The 22305-nt window shown below is 38.2% G+C and overlaps 1 protein-coding gene across 4 annotated transcripts; it reads left to right on the forward strand.

The window, feature by feature from the left end:
• The first annotated feature begins 70 nt into the window (after positions 1 to 70).
• LOC135470270 (ATPase family AAA domain-containing protein 2-like) lies at positions 71 to 20292 on the forward strand. Of its 4 annotated transcripts, none has more exons than XM_064749105.1 (25): positions 71 to 214; positions 1965 to 2071; positions 2539 to 2576; positions 2761 to 3011; positions 3425 to 3548; positions 3779 to 3922; positions 4268 to 4385; positions 5116 to 5229; positions 5994 to 6102; positions 6731 to 6872; positions 7434 to 7582; positions 7847 to 8095; positions 8507 to 8597; positions 9228 to 9542; positions 10028 to 10184; positions 10995 to 11181; positions 11678 to 11863; positions 12773 to 12908; positions 14157 to 14353; positions 14740 to 14899; positions 15693 to 15815; positions 16649 to 17535; positions 18006 to 18096; positions 18708 to 18958; positions 19394 to 20292. In XM_064749105.1, the coding sequence occupies exons 1-25, from the start codon at positions 113 to 115 to the stop codon at positions 19478 to 19480; spliced, it is 4515 nt and encodes a 1504-aa protein (XP_064605175.1). In that variant the 5' UTR covers positions 71 to 112; the 3' UTR covers positions 19481 to 20292. The 4 variants fall into 4 exon arrangements, with proteins under 4 accessions (XP_064605175.1, XP_064605177.1, XP_064605176.1 ...); XM_064749107.1 differs by having other exon boundaries at positions 18708 to 18948; XM_064749106.1 differs by having other exon boundaries at positions 18711 to 18958.
• The last annotated feature ends 2013 nt before the right edge of the window (positions 20293 to 22305 follow it).

Below are 22305 nucleotides of genomic sequence, written 5' to 3' on the forward strand. Positions count from 1 at the left end.
TTGTATTGTTGGATTATTTCTTCATGCGCTAGTAGGATTGGGGTGTTGTTTGGTGTCTGGGATGGAGGAATGTCCGCGCGCTAGCGGAATACCCGATTGAACGTTTGAAAAGATGGTAAAAACACGGCACAGCGCTGAAACGGAAGATTCGCCAGCTCATTTTGTAAGCCTGCAACGTATTGCCACGAGACGGTCTCGAAACTATGAACATGGGGTATGTAAAACACTGATAATCGTTATTTTACAAGGTCGTTTCATCAGCAAGTAGCTCACAGATAAACTAAAAATACACCCTATGGGAATAGTTTGTGCCACAAACTTTTAGTTTTAATTCATGCATACAAGCAAATTAGTGATTGATCACTATCAAAATGTACTTAAGCAGGAACTGGAATCAGCCTTACAAGTAGTTTACTGATGCCGTTTGGGGGAAATTTATAATACTATCATACATGCAGTCGTATGGTACTTTGTCAAACCAGTCGACAGAGCAAATCAGAATCATCCCATATTTGAGGTTATCTCCCCTTGATTGTGTCCAGTCCAGTGAACTGACGTGACATTTATCAGTATTGCTGTTGCTGGCTCTGAAAGCATTGATTATGTGGAGTGATTGAATGAATTAATTGAATATGAATTAACACGAATACATGAAACGATATCCAATAAAAATAAATCAGTCGGAGATTGCTCTAGCCATAAGTACATGGCCAAATTTTGTTAGGCCAAAGATGACCCCAAACCAAAATCGGTGGGCACACCATTTAAAAACGTGATGCAGTTGCCATGACAGTTCGTCACAGCGTTTGAGACAAAAATTCCCCATTAAATACGTCTCCACGGCCCGCATTTTGCAGGTACTTATGTTCCATCTCTTATGGTGTATCGATTTATTGCAAACACATCATTGATATTTCCTTGGTCCCCTTGGGCCTGAGATCCCTTGGTGATGCTCAAGGTGACCCACTGTACTGACAGCCTCAATATATTTCACATTTCACATTTTTGAAGTGTGCTGTAACGTTGGTTTAGGGCTGAACAAAATTTTTGCCAAACCACAGGCCTCCAATCCAGTCTGTAAAGCCTATATGTGCCATATACTAGCCTCTTACATATATATATGCAAGAAGCAAAAGTATGAAACGACTTTTGACCGGAACCACACAGCGTCACCAAAATTCAAGAAATAAAGTCTTCAACCTTCAGCTTTTCCACTTGTTTCCCTACCTGGAGTTGTTATCTGCTTGAATCCATCGTAAGTATTTCCACATTAATTGTATTTTGTTCCAGTGGCACTTACATGTGCTTTCTGAGTCCACTGGACATCGCGCCATCTTTTTTGAGATACAGGGATGGACCATAAATGTGAAAATTTTAAAATAGTCGTCATTATGAAAGGCAGATTCTTCAATTACTTGATGTCACTTTTAGCATGTGATAACCTCAACTCTACAATTCCCAAGGATTGTTGTCAGACAAAAGAAGAAAGTTTAATGAATTGAGACATTTAAGTGTGACTCTCAACTGATATGGAAAATCCCCCCCCCCCCTTCACCCACCCCATCACTGCTAAACTTTACCTGTCCCACCACTTCACTTATAACTCAATGTGAAATCGAAAGTCTTCAGGGCATTACCTGTGACTGAATACAGTACAGGTGCTCTCCTCTTGGTATACTGATGAACAGTGCCTCAGAACGAAAGTAGGGCTGGTAACTTAGCAGTTCTTCCATCAGTTGTTAGTTGAACACAAAAGAGAAAAAAGTGAGTTACCTTCATGTAAGCTACTATTTTTTCTGTTCCACGCATAGTGTCTCATTTATAACCAAGTGACAATAAACCATTTGAAATTACCTACTGCATAACTTGACTTTCACAAGCTTTATGCTGCATTGAATTAAACGTTTTATGATATACAAAGCCTACATCCTATACATTAATTTAAATTTATTTCATATTTGTAGGGGCTTAGTAGTGGGGAGAGTGATGGCGATTACATAAAAGGAATGACCACACGAAGGAGAAGCTGTCGCACTCTGAGGAATGTTTCCCATAGTGATCCAAATAAAAGGCTGGTTGAGTTATGTTACCTCTGCATTGAAATAAATCAAAATCAGGGCTTTTTGTGTAGAAGGTTGTACCCTGAAAAAAGCAGTCACCCACCTGACCGAGAATTAAATGAGGTGAAATAAAAGCTTTAATAAAAGTAGGCAGGTAGCAGCACAAATTTTTACAAATAGTAGCAGGCTTCAGGCAGTTTGTACCTGCTGACTAATGAACCCCCTGAAAATGCATTTGAAAAATTAATACCTATAGCATATGTCTTCAAGTTGCAATAATTGGGTTTCATAAGGGATTATTGTGAGACCATGCACATCTGTATAGGACACATACCTCCAACTGTGAAACAAATGGTAAAGAAAATTAATCATTGATCTCTAAATGCGTTAAACAAGATTAGATGAAAACTTGTATTGTAATACTTTTTGAGGAATTTTCTAGTGTTGTTGACCAATCCTTCATTTTTTTTTTTTTTAGGAGGAGGGTGGCATGTATTGAAGACAGTGCAGATGAAGGTGTGTTATAATTCTGCCAGTTCATTGTATTTCAGATGTCTAGAATTATACTTGGTCCTGGGTAAACAAGCTCATTTATGTTAACAGTATATTCAGATTTATTTGATTTCACACATTAAACTTGATCTCATAACTCATTGTATTTAATAACAAAAAGATTTGATTTTGATACGACTCCCTTCAGATACACCAGAGCGTCAAATGGTGCAGGGATCGAGTCGTCAGCTTAGCGCTGTCAACGGGGATTCCTTTGGCATGATACGACGCAGTACTCGTCAAAAGAAACCACTGTATGATACCTTAAATCAGAGCTTGATTATTGATAATGCAGCTCTCGGGTTGGTTGATGTTAAAGGAGAATTGCCCGTTGAACCTGTACAGACGCAACGCCGTGGACGTCAGTCTGCAAGAGATGTTGAAGCTGATTATGAAGGGGTCAGTGATTTAATAAATTTTCATATGTTAATTGTTAAAATTAAGCAGTTTTCAACTGTTACTGAAACTTATGACGAAGTTATGTTTTGATATTATTAAAACAACCTTATTATACCATTGTATTTGTATAACTTACAAGCTCTAATTCCCTCCCATAATGGCATTATTCCAGTTTAACTACTGCTCCTTTCATTTTATTCAACCATATTTGCACTTGGTCACACTGTCAACCATAACATGTTGAAGTATTACTTGCTCTCAGAAACAGTAATCTATTCTTATAAATAAGAAAATTGTAACATTCAAACTTGTCTTAAACATTTTGTTTTTTCTATTTCTCTGTCCACTGCATGATGTGGATATTTTAGAAAGATATTCATAATGGGTAAAACTGCTTTTTCTATGGGGTACAGGACAATTATTCGGATATGTACAGTCGTGTTAAAAGAGCAAGGCGACGATTTAAACAGGACATGTATGGTATTCCTATACCAGACCAAGGGGAGGAAACTGAAGCTTCCGAGTCAGATGCCGAGGGTAGGTTTTCTTACACGAGAGCATAACTTACTACTCTGTAGCATATATTATACTACTGCTTCATCTTGTACTGGTAACAGTGTAAGAACAATTTTGGTCTTGGTAACATTTAATGTGTTATCGTTTTAATTTAGCTGTCTCAGTTTTCATTTTAAAATGTTTTGCAGAACGAAAATGACAGGGAGTGTAATATTTCTCATCCGACAAGTTTGTGATATTTTTTGATGTAGCTGAAAACACACAGGAGGATGAGGAGGAGGTAAATAATAAAGAAGATGAAGAGGATGATGAAGATGATGTATTGCCTCCACGACGATCTTATTATCTACGAGAACATAAACCTAGGACACAAATTTACGAAGCACCACCTATAGGTAAAGTTCTGTACTTTTTCGTCCATTTTGTGTAATTCTAAGAGTTCAGTAAGAAAGGTGTTTTGAGTTTTGTTTAGAACGTTACTATCAAGCATGTGGTTTTCGTCACCAAAAATAGTATTTTATGATGTTTGAGTATTTTGTCTGTGCAAATTCAATATGTTCTACTTTGACTGGCATTATCTTTTTATATTGTTTTTTTGTTGTGATAAATTGTAAGATTTTCGACAAAACAATACATTTGTTGGCTATATTGTATAAGGGGATGTGGGGGGGGGGGGGATCTCTTTGTCATTACACCGTCATATCTTAATGAATACTTTTCATAATTTTATATTGCTTTAGAACCTCAACTGCGTAGATCTTGTAAAACCCCAGCCATCTATCCTGTGTCACCTTCTCGGAAGCGAAAAGTTCCGGATCATCATGTGTATAGATCTCCAGCTCGTAGAAACAGTATCAGGTGTGTTGGCATTCTCAAACTAATACGTCAAACCTTCACAGACTGCAAGGAGGTGCAAGTCCAAGGGAAACTTGCCTCTTACACATGAATGAAATAGCCACGTGCATTTCAGATAACCGTCATTTGTTTAGTCAAAATGTCAAGGGATCTCAGAGTACACGGGAGCCAGGTGCTAATACTCACTCTCTTTTTTAGCCTTAGAAAGCAACTTCAGCATCAAACTTCAAAGGCTACTCTCTTCAACTACCCCAAATGGACTTGCCTATTTTTCCTGATTCTGAGAGTTCTATTGATTTTAGAGGTTTGCTTGTATTGAGGTTTGCGTGGAACATTCTGTTGGAAAATTGTAAGTTTCAGCACCAAAAATAATATTTTGTGACATTTATTTGCCTCTAAAAATGCACTTTCATGGCTAAATTGTAAGTCATTTAGGGTAGGTGGTAATCTGACCGCCACGTGTAGCATGCCTCAGCCTGAAATGCAAATATGGGGTGCTGCTTATTGTAATATTACAAGGTGATATTCATATCTGCAATTGTCTCCGCTTACAATCAAATTTTTCTGTCCATATATAGTTTATTGGGTACAAGCGCCTGTTTCCACCACCCCAAAACCCGTCCCATGTCATATAGGTGAAAATAAATGTTCCGAAGTAAATCTGATTAAGTACGTAAATTCACATTTATCTTTCTGGCATAAAATTAGTGTTCCTCTGTTACCTTTATTACAGACGCAAAGCTGCATTCCATGGTAGTTCATCAACTTCCAGTGACTCCTCATCAAGTGATGATGAAAATCGATTTGAAAGACGGAAGGCTAAAAGCATGGCCAAAGCCAGGAACCGGTGAGGTTTTCATCATTACTGTTATTGTACTGGAATGGAATGCCTTTAAAATCTTATTTTCTGACATGATGGTCAGATTTGATAAATGTCCATACGGCAGAAAAACATACTTGATATTTATGTCAGATACGTATGTGTGAAGGTCTGTCAGCAACCTGTGCACGATCAGGGGTTGCCTGCCCAGTTTCCTCCCACCATGATGCTGGTCGTTGTTGTATTATCGAAATATTCTTGAAACACTAATCAAATAAATAAATTATGTCAGATATATGCTGTTTTTGCTGTCCAGCGTCCGTTATTAGCTTATCCGCGCAAAGTTTCCTAGGCTAAAGGCAAATCTTCACAGTGTCAAGATTTATCTTTAACCTCGATGACACTGATCTCCAGAACTGATCAACATTTGCGATATATCGGCCTACTTGTTTGCCTCTCAGTATATTTACACTGTAGCTGGCAATAACCTCATCGGTGCCATAATTTCAGACTTGCTGTTCCAAATGTAATGAAAGTTGGGTTTAAAGTTTAATGAAAAGGACATTAAAAACTGATGATCTTCTGGAGAACAGGGGTTTGTCCGTTGGCTTACTTGGTCATCTCTAGAAATCTTTAGTGGCATAAATCAGAACGGCTGAACTGAATGGACCCTCCAAGCCCGATGCTACTGTATTTGTGGCAAATTTGACATTAAAATGAGATTGGTACGCTTACATATTTTTTGGTCCCAAAACCTTTGTGCAAAATTTTTGGGTTTGTGTTTTCTTCAGCTGTTTGCCTATGAACCTTGATGCTGATGATATCATCGGTATAAGGAAGGAACGGAACAGGATTGGCTCTAGCCTTGCTGATGTTGACCCCATGACAGTAGATAGATCTGTGAGTAGCCATTTGCCTTGCATAATTTGGTAACGAGCGGAGAGTCGTGTGTTTCCTCCGGGCCCGGCCTGGTTCCCTCCCTTGGTAATGCTGGCTGCCATCGTATAAGTGAAATATTCTTGAGTACAGAGTAAAACACCAATCAAATAAATATAAATTATTTGCTACCAAGGCTTGTACAGAGGTGTTTTAAAGACCAAATGTTCCTGGAGTAATTTTTTTATTGGTCCCCAGATATGATTAGTCTCTAATTTACTTCAGACTTATAGAAAATAGTTTTGTCTGCTGTAAATAAAAGTGTTCGGTCGTTTAGATTTGTAGCATGTACATAAACAATGTGTTTAGCAGTCATACACTAGATGCCTGAGAAAGGTAATGTGAGGTTTGCTTGAAAGATGCTGTCTTACAGGAAAAATTTCAGTAATATTTTATAATATTTATTGGCCTCTATAAATGCATTTTTTTGACAAAAAGTTTAAGTCATTTAACATATTTGTCAGCTATTTTTGACCTATTTCAAAGATTGGATGTATGGTCCTAAAAATGATCACTTTCATCTGGTACAAATGTTGCAGACACTTTGAAGTCTTACTTATACCATCTGACATCTGTTTTTGCTGTATTATAGGTAAACTTTGACTCGGTAGGTGGCTTAGGGAAGCATGTCAGAGCTTTGAAAGAAATGGTTGTTTTCCCACTGCTGTATCCTGAGGTGTTCGAGAAGTTTAAAATTAGTCCACCGAGAGGAGTACTCTTCTACGGTCCTCCAGGTGAGAGTTTTGTTCACTGCACTGAAAGGAGAACATTAAAGTTAGTGTTAATTTTCACAGGGTTGCCACGGTCATAATCATGCCTAAACAGACAAGAATTGTCCTTAAAAAAGATGTATAACATTATGAAACTTTTGGAAATTGTCATGAATTTTTACTGCATAAAAGGTCATCAGTTTTTTTTTTTGTATCTTTATTATTCTGAAGTAATTGTGACTCTTCAGACCATTGTTGTTTAATGGTCTTCAATTGGTGTCATTTAGCATGGTTAAAGCCATGAAATATTGTCAGATTTGATCGTGATGTCATGAAATATTGTCAGATTTGATCTTGTGTGAATTTTTGTTATGTAATAAATGTGGCAACCCTGCCTAAGTTTCAATACTGATAAAAAGTTAAAAATAAAAATTAATTAAGCTCATAAGTCTCAGCCGAAAATGACTACTGCAATGATGATTAAAGTGGATTTCAAATTTTTTGGAATCATCAGTTCCAATAACCTGATTGTACCATGATCCTATAGTTTTTGATTTAACATAGAGATTTAATTTCTGCTGGCAGGAACTGGAAAGACCTTGGTTGCCCGAGCATTAGCCAATGAGTGTAGTCATGATGATAAGAGAGTGGCTTTCTTCATGAGGAAAGGCGCTGATTGTCTAAGTAAATGGGTCGGGGAGTCAGAACGTCAACTCCGAATGCTCTTTGACCAGGTAAATGTTCAGGTGCAATTCATTGGAAAAATAGATTGGGTTATTGATGAGGCCACTGTTTGTAGAGATTGTGTGCATATGTGTTTGTATGGCTACACTCCCAATACAAGTTACATACAAATAGGAATAATAAGAAAAGCATTGAAGAAATTTGTGTCTCTTGCCTCTTCAAAAATTTCCCTCACTGTCAAACTCTGATAATTTTTATTTTTGTATCCAACATTTCACCAGCTCTAATGTCATTCCTATTTCCCTTTTATGAAGGCGTACCAGATGCGACCATCTATTATTTTCTTTGACGAGATTGATGGCCTAGCTCCTGTGCGCTCCAGCCGTCAGGACCAGATCCACAGCTCTATAGTATCCACTCTGTTGGCCCTGATGGACGGGCTGGACAGCAGGGGAGAGATCGTGGTGATAGGGGCCACTAACAGGATAGACTCCATAGACCCTGCTCTGAGAAGGCCTGGGCGCTTTGATAGAGAGTTCCTCTTTCCATTACCCTCAGTAGAGGTGAGTCTGTTAAGGTGGTGAATGATGCAGCTATTTTGTTAATAATTTTATCATTAACCAAGTTATTTTGTCTTATTCTGAGGGTTTTATTGATTTTAGGAAAGAGTTTTGAAGTGAGTGTGTAATGTAGCATGATGTCCTAATAGAAAAATGCAACTGCACATTTTATGACTGCAACGTTCTTGAATGTGCCGAACACAAATCAAGAAATCGGCGACAACTAGTAAATCATTCTACCTTCATGTAAAAATGAAAAATAATAGTGAAATCTTGACTGACTACACAGCTCAGTAAATTTTTATATACTCAAAAATATTGAGTATGGCTTGAAACACCAGTCAAATAAATAAATATATAAATTTATATTTTAGATGCCAATATAAACCTGTTGTATTACATGGGTTTTTTCAGGCAAGGCAACAGATTCTGAAGATCCATACAAAAGCCTGGACCCCAAAGGTGGCAGATCCCTTTTTGGGGGAGCTGGCAGAACGCTGTGTTGGTGAGTACTCTATGTTATCTGGAGTAAAAGTTGTCAGTTAGGTTGCTTCAAGCCAGTGGTTTGCCTGCCGACTGTGAAGGGTTCTTAAATAAAAGAGCCTGATTTGAATCCCCACCAAAATTTGACGAAATGGTCCTCAGCCAAAGAGCATGTGCAGAAAATTTTTTTCATATCTATGCGTAATATTTCTTGTAGAGTTGCTAACTTTTAGTGGTAGAGATACAGATACTTCCTATATAATACATGAAATTGAAATTGGCCTGTTAAAAACAGACCCCATGGTGGTAGGTCTGAATTTGTGTTGAATATAACATTAAACCTCCGAGCTTATAGCATCTGCCTCGTAAACAGTAGATCCAGGTTTCAATCAAGTCATAACATTGGTCATCTTGGACACCTCTCTTGATGCTCAGAATAAGAGGAATAGGTCAAGAATCAGTATAATATGATCTATATTTGGTGATATGAACATGGTGATTCAGTGAAGCAGCACTATACATGTGTTGGCAATGGGTGCAGCCAGCTACGGTGAGACGCCGCCATGATATAACCAGAATAATGCTGAAAGCGATGTCAAACCCCAATCAAACAATCAAGCCAAAAAGTTAGCATATCCTTCTTTATTTATAGGTTACTGTGGTGCTGATCTGAAGGCGCTCTGTACTGAGGCAGCCCTTCTGGCTCTGCGGCGGCGCTACCCCCAGATCTACACCTCCTCTGAAAAGCTGCAACTAGACGTCTCTTCCATCAACGTGTCAGCCAAAGATTTCTGTAGCGCCATGCAGGTGATCGTGCCTACCTCGCAGAGATCCGTCACCTCACCGGCACGCGCCTTATCCAAGACTGTGGCTCCGTTACTCAGGGTGGTCTTACAAGAGGTCTTGAAACTTCTGCATACCATATTCCCTAGTCATATAGCAAACACAGCAGGTGTGGATGTTCCAAGTAAGTATTTCTGAAATTCTATTAGGACCTAAGATTTAGGATGTTGCAGAGTTAATTAAGAGATATCTTAAATTAGAATGTTTATCTGATGGACCAATGTTCTCAAACTGTAATTTTTGATGTCATGCTACAACATGTTAGAAGATTCGTCTTTAAATGTCGCTTTTAATGTTACCCTAAATTGCTAATGACATTCAATATATAAGCCTTAATTTACATGCTGGTATTTGAATGGAAAAGTTCATTCATATAGACGAATTAGATGTTGGACATTTTGGCACCATTGCACAGACTTCACTGTCTGTCTTCCAGTGAAATAAAATTAAATAGTGTGTTAAATTTTTAAATAACCATTAACTGGATATACATAATAACTAAAATTTATAGCAAACTTAATTTGGTCCTGTAACCTCTCAGCACTAACACCAGTGAAAAAAATACCTTCAAGTGTGACAGCAGTTGTCTGTCTGTCTGTCTGTGAATAGGTGCAAAGTCTGGCTGTAAAACAGATGGTTCCCCGGCTATCAAGCTTGATGAGTTCTGCAGTGATGATGAGGAGGATGCTCCAAGTATTTTCGAACATTCTCCTGGGCGACAGAACAAGAGAAACTCAGATACAGAAAGCTTCTTCTCCTTTGGATTGTAAGTTTTGTGGTTTGTCAGTTGTTTCTTGAATGTTTTTTAAGGTTTTGCATTATGAATTGTTAATTTGCTATTCATGAGAAGAGTTTGTTGTGTTAGAAAATAATGTTTTCTACAGCAGCATTGATCTGTGGCCTCCATTATTGAAGGGCACAAATGTAATCAAAGGCTTGTCTGAAATCCAATATTAAAACCAAAAACAGATCATCCACCTTCTCAGCAGCAGTACATGGGAAGATCTGCAAGCAACCTGCTGATGGTCGTGGGTTTCCTTCAGGCTCTGCCGGGATTCTTTCCAACATAATGCTGGCCGCTGCCATATAAGAGAAATATTCTTGTGTACAACATAAAACACCAGTCAAATAAATATATAAATAGATTGTATCTGTGTGATATTTTTGTGATTAAGTGATATGTACATGTTGTTCTGAATCATTGCTATATAACTGCAAGTCTGCTATGTATTAACATGTTGTTTATTAGTCGTAGTCATTATTTAAGTCTTATCACCTCTTAGTTACAATGTCAGACTTGAGTCTAGGTTTATTTCTCCTATTCTGTGAGGGTTTAGTAACTTTCCCCAACCTTTGAACTAGACTGCTGTTGTATTAGTGAAATCTGCTTGAGATGGTTTGATACAGGGTTGGTGAAATAAACCAGAAGCTAAGGCTGCAAAAGCTTATAGTCTTATGAAATATGTTTGTGTGCATTATATATGCAGTAAAGAATCATTAAGTGTCCACGGAGAAATATTTCACCAGCCTTAAACGAATATCACAGAGAAAAGTTCTGATTATTTTGCTGTTATAGTTCGGCCAGTAAGAGCCCCATCACTCACCGGCCACGGCTGATGCTGTCAGGGACAGCTGGTCAGGGACAGACCTCTCACCTGGCCCCAGCTGTTCTTCATCACATGGAGAGGTTACCTGTCCACATTCTCGACCTGCCAGCTATGTTTGCCTGCAGTGCCAAGTCACCAGAGGAATCCTGTGCTCAGGTAATGGCCATGCTCTTCAGCAGCATGTGAACTGCAGGGATCACAGTGACAAAATGAAAATTTCACCTGAACTGTGAAAATGTGATAAATAAGAAACTTGAATACGACCATTTTAATTTGAATACCTACAATGTAATTAACTAAATGGTGATACATGTATTGGGTCATCCTCATGCTGTGAAAAATCGAAGGTATTGTTATAAAATGTGACAAAAACATGAAACGGTTTTCTGTGTAAAGGACAAATATGTCACAATTTCCCTGCAATTGTGCCAGTTGTGCTGACTTAATTTTATAATTAGTGATGTGGTAATTTTGAAAGTATTATTGTGGTAGAAGATTACTTCAGCAATATTCTTCCAATTAATTAAAAATTTACAAATAAATGGAATGTTAATTGTGTAAAATATATACATCTCTTCAGATATATGGGATTGTTGAGTTTTTCCTAATGGATCACATGTCATTTTAATATATTACCTGTTGGGTGTTACAGGTGTTTCGCGAGGCTAAGCGCACTGCCCCCAGCATTCTGTACATGCCTCACATTGACCGGTGGTGGTCTGTGCTGAGTGACACCCTCCAGGCCACTTTCCTCACCCTGGTTCATGACATGGACCCCTCAGCACCAGTGCTACTGCTGGCCACGAGTGACAGTTCCTATGTGATACTGGAATCTACAGTAAGTACCCGTAAGACAGTGGCATGGAATCCGTCCATATTTAAATACAATCTTTTTAACACATTATTGTTCTTAAACTCAGGAGTTAATTTATTGTGTAGCCAAAACAAATCAATAAATAGTACTGTAAATAAATAAATTTCACACATAAGTTAAAGCCAGGGAGGAAAAAAAGAGCAGAATGGAATTGACATCAGAATAGTTTTGACACAAAAGCATACTGTGCCGAACATGATTTTTGGGTGACATTACATGGCAGGCAAAATTAAGCATTGTATCCAGACAGCTTATCCAAAAACCTATGTAGCTGTCTGTTGAGTTTTCATAAAGCTGTTTGAAGTTCACTTTTTCCGAAATGAATCTGTAAGTTTAGTTAGTTTATTCATTTTTGAGGACCGGCCCGGATAGCACAGTTGGTAGAGCGTCCGCTTCGGGACCGGTAGATCCAGGATCAATCCTTGGTCGAGTCACACGTAAGACTTTAAAAGAGGAAGTTGTAACTTCCTCGCTTGGCGTTGAGCATGAAGGGGATAGTGCAACGACTGGTTGACCCGTATCAGTATAATGGCTCGGGCGGGGCGGCTTACTTGCCTTTGGTAAGTTGTCTCAGTGATGCAGCACTAAATAAAAGAGCGGTGGAAATCCGTCCTGCAACAAGGAGGCACATTACACGTGCATGCACCCTAATGATTCCTTCGTCGTCATATGACTGAAAAATTGTTGAGTACGACGTTAAACCCCAAGCGCTCACTCACTCACTCACTCATTTTTGAGGATTTATATCTTATCTCTTCTTCAGACAAATTTATTTGTCATGGGGTTATGATCTGTAACAGGGACCCACTTTACTGATTGACCAGTAAGAGCTATTGATATAACACAGGCTTATCTTCTCTCTTGCTGTTGCAGCTGAGGACGTTGTTTGACAACAGGTACGGTGAGGTGATGACGATGAAAAACCCGAATGGAGAGGAGAGGCGGGAATATTTCGCTGACCTGCTAAAGAGACAAGCCACAAAACCTCCTACAAGGAGAAAACAAGCAGGTTCGTGTTCAATAAGTTAATGTTGCTCCTAATTTTTGGGGCACCTCATGTTAAGTTTTTTGAAGAAAAAAAGTACGTAGGATTTACTAGGGTCAAATTGAACAAAGTGAAAGAAAGGCCTTGAAAATATAAACTAGTGCTTGTTTACAGAACAATGATTTTATCTGTCTCTTAACAGTGCAGTAAGTCTATAAATATGAGACCATTTTAGGTGTTCTGTTATTATTGATACTGTTAAGCATTATACAATTTTACAATTTTTCCATGTTGTAAGAGAAAAAGGCTGTGTATAGGTATCACCCAATGCTTTTGATTGGTTAATGAACATCAAACTAATGCAACAATTTTGTATTCACAAAAATAAAGAATTTCTCGCAAATTTTTGACTGCAACACAACTACTATACCTGGATAACTAACTCAAACATGTGTTATTAGTTGTCTGCTAATTTATGATGCAAAACAAGAAACACAGTACTTGGCTCGTGAATGATCCTTCTAGTTGACTCACTTTCATCTGCCATTTTGTCATTTCATCTTTCAAACTAGTCTGCCAAGTTTACCTTGGACGTAGGTCGGTCATGGATTCGTTTTTCGCAGTACTGGTCACATATAGCTATAGTCTACCGCATTTGTTGACCTTCACCATCTTTACATATTGTGATCCTTTTTTTTAATTTGCAACATTAAAGAAGATCAACATTAACACACAGTATAACAGCAATTTTTTAACAACCATAAAATCACCTGATCATGATCATTGGGTGAAAACTTTAATGTTCGAGTATTTTGCCTTATTTGTGTAATATGTGCTCTGTTGATGAGATATGTTCATCTCTGTGTCCCAGACCCCTTTCCACGAATTCATGAGATATTTATAATTTTGTCTCTTCCACGACTACATATATCTGTTACATTGAAACATGGCCATAGTAATTGGATTTTGGAAGCGTAGAACTCTAGATATATACAGTAACACTGCAAGAACATAACTAACTGTTGCTGTCCAGGACTGATTGAAGTAGCAAAATGCTATTTTATGCTGTCTTCAAAATGTTGAATGTCATTTTGCAGATTTTTTTCAGAAATGCAATGCTGTGTTCTTGGGTATGTATCCTCAAATTATTTATTTGAGCTTACATATAAAGATGTCTGAGTGTTAAAGTTTACCAGTATCATTTACACTACAGTCATGTTACTTGGTGGAAATGAATGTTAACAATCTGACTTTTTATTCCTCTCCATGCAGCATTAAGGGCCCTGGAGGTGTTGCCTAAAGCTCCACCACCAAAACCAAGGGAGCTTACTCAAGAAGAAAAGAAAAAAATGGAACAGCAAGAAGAGGCCACAAATAGAGAACTGAGATTGTTTCTACGTGACGCACTGAACAAGATTGCCAGAGACAGAAAATTTAATATTTTTGCCAAACCTGTAGATGTTGAAGAGGTATTCATATTTTATCTTCTAGTTATAATCGATAGTACACATGATTGATATCATGTAGAGAAAATTAGTTGAAATTTATGTTGCTTTTTGAAAGCGACACAGGCTTTATAAAAAGTACGGTCCTTCATGTATATGAGGTTTCGATAACATACGTTAAAATTTGACAATTGCAGTTGCATTCAAAACAATGACTGATCACAAAATCACAATATGCATTTTGTAGCATGTGTTGCGGGCCTGTGTGAGGAGTTATTTCCTTCATGTAAGCTGACATGAGTAAGCCATGTGCAAAATTTGAACCATGCTGCCAGTGAATATTATGCTATCTCTATCTGAATAGTTCTGAAGCTTTTTTTGCATTGCATTTAATGCTTCTTCATTGTCAGGTTCCGGATTACTATGAAATAGTAAAGCACCCGATGGACCTGTCCACCATGATGTCCAAGATAGATCTGCACCTGTACCAGTCTGTGAAGGAGTTTCTGGCTGACATTGGGCTTATATGTAGTAATGCTCTAGAATACAACCCAGACAAAGATCCAGCAGGTAAGCCTATATCTTACCAGGGGCCTCCGGGGCTCAGTTGGTTAGCGCGCTAGCGCAGCGTAATGACCCAGGAGTCTCTCACTGATGCGGTCGCTGTGAGTTCAAGTCCAGCTCATGCTGGCTTCCTCTCCGGCCATACGTGGGAACGTCTGCCAGCAGCCTGAGGATGGTCATGGGTTTCCCCCGGGCCATGTCCGGTTTCCTCCCACCATAATGCTGGCCGCTGTCTTATAAGTGAAATATTCTTGATTATGGCGTAAAACACCAATCAAATAAATAAATAAATAAATATATCTTAGCATAATGTATTTCACCCAAAGTGATGGCACTTTCAGAAGCACATAATGACCTTAAAATGATACTATTGATGCTAACACAAAACCTCTTACATGGCCGTATGAGGTAAATGAATCAATCAGAATCAAAGTGTGTCAGTTACATAATGCTGAACTTCAGGTAAATACAGTATTATATGTTATCATGTTTTATTTCTACACCTTAGTATTAGATTATGATTGATGAACATGCTGTAATACCCAAGTAAATTAATACCCAGATACTTCATACCATAACACCTGATAGATCGGCTGTGTATATGTACCATAATATTTTAACTAATCGATCTTTTACATGTACGCACCATATATGTGAATTGATGGATATGTTTATGCATGAAATAATAGATACCTGAGCACTTCACTGAAGACTTTCTGATATTGTGAAGATTATTACAGCTTTGGGTATTAAAGGGGTTTGATCAGAAAGAAGTTATGATGATGTATTTCCGTAACAGGTCGAGCAATTCGCCATAGAGCGTGTGCTTTGAGAGACACTGCTCACTCCATAGTGGAGAATGAACTGGATCCTGAGTTCGAGAAGCTGTGCAATGAGATGGTGGAGTCCAGGCAAAGGAGAGGTACATTTTATGTGGAAATGATCAGTTTGTCGTACCTGTATATAAACCAATATCAATATGTTATCAAAATGAATGAATGAATACTTGAGAGTTAATTTCGCACTGTGCAATTTTTCTGTCATATGACAACGAAGAGTCATCAGGTGCCTATATATATACTGTGTCTTCATGTGGCAGGACAAGTCCATGCCGCCAAAGTGCTGCCACCACTAAAGTATCATGCTGGAGACACCAGACATGACACCTCACCCTGTCACATTATACTGACACATACTGCCAACCAGTTGTTTCCTTGCTCTAACCCCTCATTGATTGGACACTAAGCAAGGCAGCAAGAAGTACCGATTTTAAAGTCAGCTTTATGAGATACATGTACGACTAAGTGAGGAAAGCTCATCAAGCTCTTTATGCCTCAGCATGTTGACAAAATTGCAGTAAAACGATCTGAATTCCACATGGTGATATTGAAGCTTGTAATGTGTAAGTTTTTCTGAAGTTTAAATAAACCTGAAGAATAAGCAAAACATCCTCTTGTGCCTGACATCTGCAAGCCAAGACAAATTTCTTGTGTGTGACGATATATGATATTATCTTAAGGAAATAATTTTGATAAATCTGGAAGAAAAAATTGTAATACACATTGTGTACTTTAGGCTGATAGCTTTGCTTCCATGTTTGATTGATTTGGGTAGTCATACACCTGAGTGAAATTATACAGTATATGATATAATTGGTAGGTAACCAGGTAACCGAAGAATCAGTTCAGCCAATGCTGCAATTGTAGTTTATTTTTTGCTTATTTCATTGATGTTTTATTACCTCCCCTTTGCCAGGTGCCGAGCCTCGCAGAGCTATACCAGATTTCTATTTCACAAAACCTATACACAAACATGATGAGGTTAACCAACCCTACCCATGCAGATTTAGTAAGAGGACACGAGGCATGGAAGCTGAGGACTGGTCAGTTGAATTAGTCAAGAAACCCAGAGAGACCAAGAAATCTGTTGTTATAGTGACTGAGGAAAAATCCAGCAATGAAATTCCATCTAAAGCCAGTGAAATATGTGAAACTCCAGCTAAAGACAGTGAAACCTGTGAAACTCCAGCTAAAGACAGTGAAACTCCAAACACTGACAGTGTCAAACAGAGCATTAGTGATAAGACTCTGAGCTCATCCAAGAAACCTTACAAGAAACGCAAATGCGTTTGGAACTACAAATCGCGTCGGCGGCGAAAGAACCAGCCTTTAAATGTATTTCGTTCCCAGACACAATCTGCTTCACATACTCAGGAAAAAGAAAAAGAGGTCATGGATGGGGATAGCAGTGCTGCATCTGACGAGGAGGAAGATGAGATTTCCTTTGGAAAATCCCCAAAATCAACAAAACAAACTGTCCCTGCTGAGTCAGCAGAATCCGACGACTCTGATAATACCGTTCTGAATGGAATAGAGGAGTCAACAAAGGAGAAGACAAGCACTCTGACGACCACAGAATCACCAGACAAATCCTCATCAGAACATTTCACAACTGTATTACAACAAACTTCCACCAGTTATCACGACAAAACTTCACCAGGTTCCAGAGGAGAGGTGGATTTCTCAGATCTGAAATTGCTCAATGCCGAGTCTACCTCGTCTGCTGTGATTGACAGCGGTATAGGGAGCTCTATGGAGAGTAACTGTGAATCCATGGATAGTGTCGATCAGCTCAAGCAACAGGTAAATCGCTGTGCTTAGAACCTTTGTAATCAAAATGCTATACCTGGGTGTTTTAACCTAGGCATGTCTGACAGTTAAGAAAATGCTGTCTTTTGGGTCTTTAGGATGTGCAGTTAGTTTGCTAATACAGGCCAACAGCAGGCCTCCTTCCCCCTCCCAACAGGTAGACATTCAGAGATCAAGTTAAGGTTATAAACTGATAAATTGTATTAAACATGAAACAAAACAAATATTGAACGGAGACTTCTGGAAATTGTACATACATGTGACTACTTGTCTCCTTTTTTTTTTTTGATTTCAAATCCATGTAGGGTTGTATGGACTATATTCAAAGCTTAAAGCTAGTGATGTGAGACAGATACTTCAACTGTTAGTTCCACCTTGAGTGAAATTTTTGTGCAATGTTACCCTAAATTATATAGTGAACATTATGAGTGTCCGAAATCTTATCAGAACTTCTAAATTTTCAGACGGGAGATTCCACAGGGGGAGTAACTCCAGTAGAGACAATCCAGTCAACAGAGCACGTAATAGAAGACACACCAAGGAAACCTGGGGAAGGTATTAACGTTAACAGTAGTTCAAGAGTCGTATTACCTCATGCTCTCCAGATTAGATTGATTGGTCATGTTTGGGCATTGTGCATATCATACGTTTACATGTACAGAGTGAATCTCAGTTTATAGTGATATGCATGTGTTATGGATCACATGATTTTTGGCATTTGGGTCTCCTTTAAATCCCCCAAGGACTCTTACTGGTTGTTGCCGGACATAATGGTTAATCATGAATTAGAAGCTTAATGTGACACTAAAACGTTTTTTGAAATACCCGAAGAGCATTTGATGATGAAAATTATCGAAAACTAGCTGAATGCCTCGAAAAGGGGCTCCTTGTAATGAGTTTATTTCATTCGCAAAATTTCACCACTTTCTGAGAACAACTTGCTTTGTGGTAGGTCTATAAGCTTATACACCCTTCACAAGGTGTATTATCAGACTGAAAACAATTTAAGAGCTGAATCATGACTATTAAGTAAGGGTGTTAAGTTTGTCATTGTATTTTAAGCTTGAATGACAAACGCCAGTATAAGTCTTTTACGCGTGGTCATCTCTTTGATGTACCCCATATGTAAAACTGCATTTTTAAATACCTTCACCATGCTTGATTAGCAGGTACACCTGCCTCGTTCCGGTTGACCCGATCTCGATCCAGCAACAAGGACGCGCTGCAGGCTCTACAGATCCTTGAAGAGCCAGAGCCCCCCCTGGTGGTGGACCATGGGCGACTGGATGGACTTCTCCGCCTGCTAGTGGAGAGAACGCACAACTACACAGTGGAGAGTCTCGGAAAACTGTACAGCGTCTTGTCCAGATGTGTGTTCCATCACAGGAAAAACTACGACAAAACACAGTTAGTGCAGGTTAGTTATAAGCTCAAATCTAGTACCGGTCAGGATACAGGAGACAGTTTTACAGCACAGTTTTTGTTAAAAAAAAAAAAAAATACTAAACTATATCCTGGATAACTTTTAGCTATGATATTTTAAATGCTTATCTCCCTTTCCACGTCTGGCCGATCTTGCATTGTGTAAAATTCCCTCTAGCGTTTGACTTCAATTTTGTTTTTTGAGACGTTGAAAGTGTTTGAAAAAAAGTTTATTTACTTATACGTTCATGAAAATGCTTCATTTTTAGTTTTAAGTGTCATATTGCATTGGAAATGATAAATAAGTAACCAGTATAGCATATGTAAGTTTGCAAAGTGTGCTAGTTATTTGCTCAGACTTCTTATTACAATTACTAGCAAAATTTTATCTTTGATAATAAGAGAAACCCTCTACTTCTTGCCCTCACAGGATCTGGAAAGTGTTGTAGACAGGTACACTGGTGTGTCATCCAACCATAACCCCATCCTTCCATCAACCAGCACACATAATCATTGAACCACTTCAACGGGCAGCTCTTTTTACAAGTACTATGGTACAATCACTGGTAGCAGTGACCTGATCAGGGACGTACTTCATGCTAGGCCCACTGCCACACCCCTCCTGTCACAGGAACGTGGCTGTGCTTCATGTCACACCATTACAGTAGTTACAGGAGTTTCCATGCGGTCTGGCATGAAGTACATAGCAGTATCTCTTATAGCCTTTGTACAATTTCATAGCATTCCAGTGCTCCAGTGTTATCCCGGGACAAAGTCCTGAAGATGTCACCCGTGTGGTCAGTGGTTTTTAATATTATCATTCTATTACCTGGTAATGGCCAACACATGCAATGTTATTTTGTAAGAATTTATTCATCGTGTCTTTTTAACTTTGGTGATACATTTCATGATTTAATTGTGAAGGAACATTCTGAAACATGATATTATAATTATTATTATTAATATTAATAAATAATTTGTATTTATCTATTTGAAAAAATGTTTCTGGAGAAGGGAATTTTTGTATACAGCTTTTACACAAAGCTACAAAACACTGCCATTTTCCCCATGGAGAGCTGATATTATACCTCAATGACAACAGAACTCTTGATACTTTAACACTCTTTAGTTTATGAATAGCGATGTGACGTTTAAGTTATTGCAGAGTGTGTAAGGCACAATTTGATGCAACTGTGAAGAGTTTGTATATGTTCAGTGGGAAGTTATTGAGTGTCAGTGATTCACAAACAAAACAATATTGTTCAGAAGAGCAATATTGTAGGTAACATTATTATTCTTGTTTTACAGTGAACTGTTGACATGGTCATAGCATAGTTTTTGGGGTTTTTTTTTTTTTTTTTTTTTATTATTAATTTAAAGCTAGATGTACATTAAGTGCAAACAGTGTTAAAATATTTCCAAATTACATCACCGCGAATGAATGTCACCCACTGAGTGAGTATTGATCAGTGTAATTGGTCTTGTCAGGTTTTGATAATCATGCTATTTTAGACAATATAGATGTATATATGTCTTAGAAAGGCATTAGTGATGTGAAAAAGCATAAGACCTGGGTATTCATTTAGTGTACATCAGGAGTGGGTTCCCACGTGTTGGCATGGATTTGCTGAGCAACAGAAAATTTGCTGAACAGAACTAGTATATTGTGGTACACATCAAAAATATATTTGATGGACAACAATAAAAATTATTAGATTTACATGAATAACAACATCGTATAGTGGTTAGCTTTGGTTGGCAGATGTCCGTTTTTAGGCTTTTGAGTCACCAAACTAATATAAAACGGATATTTATGTGGAATTTGAGTCATCTCTTTATGAAACATTCGCTCTGAACCTGCTGCCACTTCTTGCTATATCAAGTTTGATTGGAATTTCCTCTGCTGACCTTTATAGTATTTTCAAAATATAGTTGTGATTTTACGAATGATTATGCAAACCTGTGTTGCTGTATGCGTGAACAATACAAGATTGTTGGTCTACCTCTGAAACATGGTAATTGAGAAACTTGCCATGGAATGTTTGTCTGATATTAGTTTATTAGTGAAAACTGAACAAAACACTGTTGTACATAGGACAGATCTGTTGCCATCTTGATAATAGATATAGAATTTGCAGTTGTTACCGGGACGAAAAAATTTACAAAATTGTCACGTGACATATGGTTGGTGTGATGTACTAGAAAGTTGTGTTGTAGAAGATACTCACTCAAGTCAGTGGTATAAATGGTTTGCAACAGCAGCCATCTTTGAGGTAAGCTTGTCTATATTGCCTATTGTATGCCCTTACTAGCCAAGGCCTCCGCCTAGTTTATGATACCCCCAACAATAGACACCCAGTGGACAATACTCAGTATTACATCAAAAATGGCTGTCGTACCAAACCACCTTTAAGCCAGGTGGTTGTTAATTCCATGAACCAGGGTTGCCTGGAGGCGGGATAAGCAAACCCTCATTGGCAAACAAAGAAAGGAGTGTCACACTAAATAGTCGCAGACAATTCTGCATATTTCATGTAATCTTGTTTTTCAGGGTGTAGGTGGGTTTCTGTAGATTGAAGTAAAAAATACACATACAAATGGGGATGAATCTTGGGCTATCGCTGAAGATTGCAATGTTGTGACATGGGCATAAATTGACGTGTGCTTTTCTTTGTCTACTACATGACCTATTTTGCACGTGTATACTGATACCTAGCCAGTGAGGTGGTGTGTTGGAACACTGGCGCATGTTTCATAGAACGTACTTTGTGTTTAGTAGCCCTGGGCTAAATGCACTTCGTATCTCTACAATATCGGTTGTCGTAGAGGAACTAGGCAAATGCGCACCAGAAAACCAAGATCAGTTCCATTTCCTCCACAAATATGTAAATGACATAACATTTCATCCATTCAAACGGAGTTAATCCGTTTACCTGATCCTGACAGTTTTATTGATACGGTATTAGAAAGGTGTTATTAGCTTTAGTGTAAGATGAGATCCTACTGATGTAAGACTCAAGAGCAATGTTTTATGACATCTATTTACCTCTTAAAATGCATTTTTCGTTTGCCAAATTTACCCTAAACCTGACAGCCTACAAAGGAGCGGACTATTTTACAGTATACGTTAAACATACCAATCGGATTGTTATACTAAATAATACATATACTAAGTAATACGATTTAAACTGTTGGTTATTTTTGGTTCGATGAAAAGTAGCGATATTGCACATCTTGCATGCTTAATGATACAAAGATTTGTGGAATACGTCTCAAACAACGAAATGTAACTTCTGTTGTCATTGTCGTTCAGAGGCGGGTTGTGATTTTGTCCTTTAAATT

Source organism: Liolophura sinensis, chromosome 7 (genome assembly GCF_032854445.1).
Source record: "Liolophura sinensis isolate JHLJ2023 chromosome 7, CUHK_Ljap_v2, whole genome shotgun sequence".
NCBI lineage: Eukaryota > Metazoa > Mollusca > Polyplacophora > Chitonida > Chitonidae > Liolophura > Liolophura sinensis.